This window comes from Myotis davidii, unplaced genomic scaffold (genome assembly GCF_000327345.1).
Source record: "Myotis davidii unplaced genomic scaffold, ASM32734v1 scaffold362, whole genome shotgun sequence".
In the NCBI taxonomy this organism is placed as follows: Eukaryota; Metazoa; Chordata; class Mammalia; order Chiroptera; family Vespertilionidae; genus Myotis; species Myotis davidii.
In genome coordinates this window covers 1,577,302-1,580,155 of record NW_006297152.1, presented here as the reverse complement: position 1 = coordinate 1,580,155, position 2,854 = coordinate 1,577,302, and the positions used below count along the sequence as shown (strand labels likewise).

The 2,854-nt window shown below is 42.5% G+C and overlaps 1 protein-coding gene across 2 annotated transcripts in view; it reads right to left on the bottom strand.

Moving 5' to 3' along the window:
* The window catches only part of CENPF (centromere protein F), a 52,083-nt gene that overhangs the window by 32,514 nt on the left and 16,715 nt on the right, over window positions 1-2,854 (bottom strand). For both annotated transcript variants that reach the window (XM_006772933.2, XM_015569945.1), the window contains one exon: window positions 1,141-1,266. In XM_006772933.2, the coding sequence (XP_006772996.1) occupies window positions 1,141-1,266 (126 nt within the window). The remainder of the gene's footprint in view (window positions 1-1,140; window positions 1,267-2,854) is intronic.

The window sequence follows — 2,854 nt, the reverse complement described above, 5'->3', positions numbered from 1 at the left end:
AGGAGGCAGCCAATCAATAAATCTCTCATCATTGATATTTCTCTATCCCTCCCCCTACCTCTCTGAAATATATATACATATATATACACACACATATATATATTTATTTATTTATTTAAATACTTTTTTATCGGGGGATCACTTTGTAAGTTTTACAAATGTCTTACCACTATGCTGTATACCTCAAACTAATAGAATACTAAATGTCAACTGAAATTAAAACATTAACTTAGCCCTAGCTGGCTTTGCTCAGTGGATAGTGTTGGCCTGTGGACTAAAGAGTCCCAGGTTCCATTCCGGTCAAGGTCACATGCCCAGTGTTTCGGGCTTGATCTCCAGTAGGGGGCGTGTAGGAGGCAGCCAATCAATGATTCTCTCTCATCATTGATGTTTCTATCGCTCTCTCCCTCTTCCTTCCTCTCTGAAATCAATAAAAATGTATTTTAAAAAATTAAATTAAAAAAATATTTAAATACACAATTGGTTATAATTTCCCCAGGAGGTGCAATTACTTCCTTCTGGGTAATGCCTCTATCATGCCTGCGGTATACAGTAGTTCTGGTGAGATAAACAATAAAGGAATAAACAGTTTAACGAATGTATGAGGTGGTGTCTGACCAAGATGAGCTCCAGTCTGCAGTCACTCCTATTGGAAGTCTGCAGACCCTCAATCCCTATGACACACACACTTCCCGGCTAACTCGCCTCACATTGGCAGCTGTACTTACAGAAGGGCATCCTCAGCTCTAAGTTGCCTGCCAAAGCCTTTCCCCACTTCATCAGCTACTGTTCCAATGTATTTGCCAACCCACAGGCTTTACAAGCAGAAAGATAAAGCCAGAGATTGTAATTCAATTTATTCCACAACGGAGAGTGTTTGAAAAAAGAATATGACCTTTTCCTACTCAGAATAATAATCTCAAACTAACCTGAAAATATGGCTACAAAAGAACATTTCTAACTACTGAGTTCCTTCTCTGATCAAAAACGGTAAGACTGAAAAGACTGAAGGAAAATACAGCGACCTTTTCCCCCCCGAGAGCATTTCCCTATAGAACATCCAAACGATGACCAATGGCTCTTCTCCAATGAGCGACCTGTGACATCCCGACAAACTCCTAATGAATCTATCCACCTTACCTCTTGAAACTCCTTCTCTTTTTCTTTGAGCTTCTGTTCTAGAGAACATCTGGCACTTTCTGCATTTTGTCGCTGGCAACTCAAATCTTCAGTCAATTTTTTCAGTTTTTGTTCCAATGCAGTACACTAACAACAAATAAAAATGTGCAATACAAAACTATTCAAGGAAAGAATATTTTGAACTTTAGAAAAATTAGTACCAAGTTTAACAATGTGCTTTGACATTTATATTTCATAAAAGTTGGGCTTAAAACTATTAGCCATATACCAAAAGCACTATAATTATTTTTGGACACATAAAATTTACGTTTGGGAAATAGTAGCAAGGATATAAAGCCTTTGACCATTTAATACTTCATCATTTACACTAACCCCCCTCATTCACTGTCCTCTAAATGAGAGAATCCAGACCCAGACAGGCTCCGTTTGCTCTCCTGTTTGAAAAGGAAAGTGAGGATAGAGCATATTTTCCTTCCAAGCAGCCTGTGTCAGCTACGGCACAGAATTAACAGGCACGAGGAAAAGGGGAGGAGCACCTACTTTGTCCAGCTCAGACTGCAGGATGTTGTGAGCGTTCTTGGCCTGCTGCAGCTCCTGGGTGAGTTTGGCTTTCATCTGAGTGCACTCTTGGTCCAGTGTTTGGAAGGAGCGCTGTTGACGGCACAGCTCCTGAAAAGCAAAGGACACACGCATCACACTGCCGATGGTTCCCAGGCTGATAGCAGGGTGACACAGGCACCCCACAGGAAATGCCAGAGACAACAGGGAGCCTAGAGGACCATCCACTTGATGATGAACATAATCAGCCAGAGCATGGTCCTGGTATTCAAATCCAGGTCTCCGAGGTCCCGGGAAGGAGCCCGTCAGTTGACCACATGGAAGCTAGCCTGTGTCTACCTCATTCCCACTCTTAAGTCCATCATCTGTGTTGAAGGATCCAGGGGCAGAAGAGAGGAGAGCTGAGCTTCAACCATCACAATTGAGGTAAGAAATCAAAGGCACTTAAAAACGGGGTTTAAAATTTCAAATACCATCCACCACTTATAATTGAGAAGACACAAAGTATATGTCACCAATGAACTTGGATAACCAGGTAAGGACACCAGAGTAACATTTGCAGGTCACTTTTTCATATGTAAGTGTGCTTGTGTGTGTTTTGTTTGTTTTTTGGGGGGTTCTCCCTATCACCCCACGATTGTACCAGGGATTGCCAGCTTTAACATTACTCATATTCTGGGCTGGGGACAATGCTTTATCTAAGGGACTGTCACGAATTACAGGGTATTTACCAGCAGGCCTGGCTCCTAACCACTAAATGCTGGTAGTGGCCCCCAACTCCCCCACCCCAGTTGTGACAATAAAAAATGTCCCCAGATATTGCTAAATATCCCCTGGGAAGGGGAAAATAATCCCCCCTGGTTGAAAACCACCATCCTAGACTATAAAACCCATGATCTTAATCACCTCATTCACCCAGAACTAGCAAAGCACCTGCTATCTTATTTGGTCAATAAATAACAGACACAATATTTAAATACTTGGCCCTAACCGGTTTGGCTCAGTGGATAGAGCGTTGGCCTGCAGACTCAAGGGTCCCAGGTTCAATTCCGGTCAAGGGCATGTACCTTGGTTGCGGGCACATCCCCAGTAGGGAGTGTGCAGGAGGCAGCTGATCGATGTTTCTCTCTCATCGATGTTTCTAACTCTATCCCTT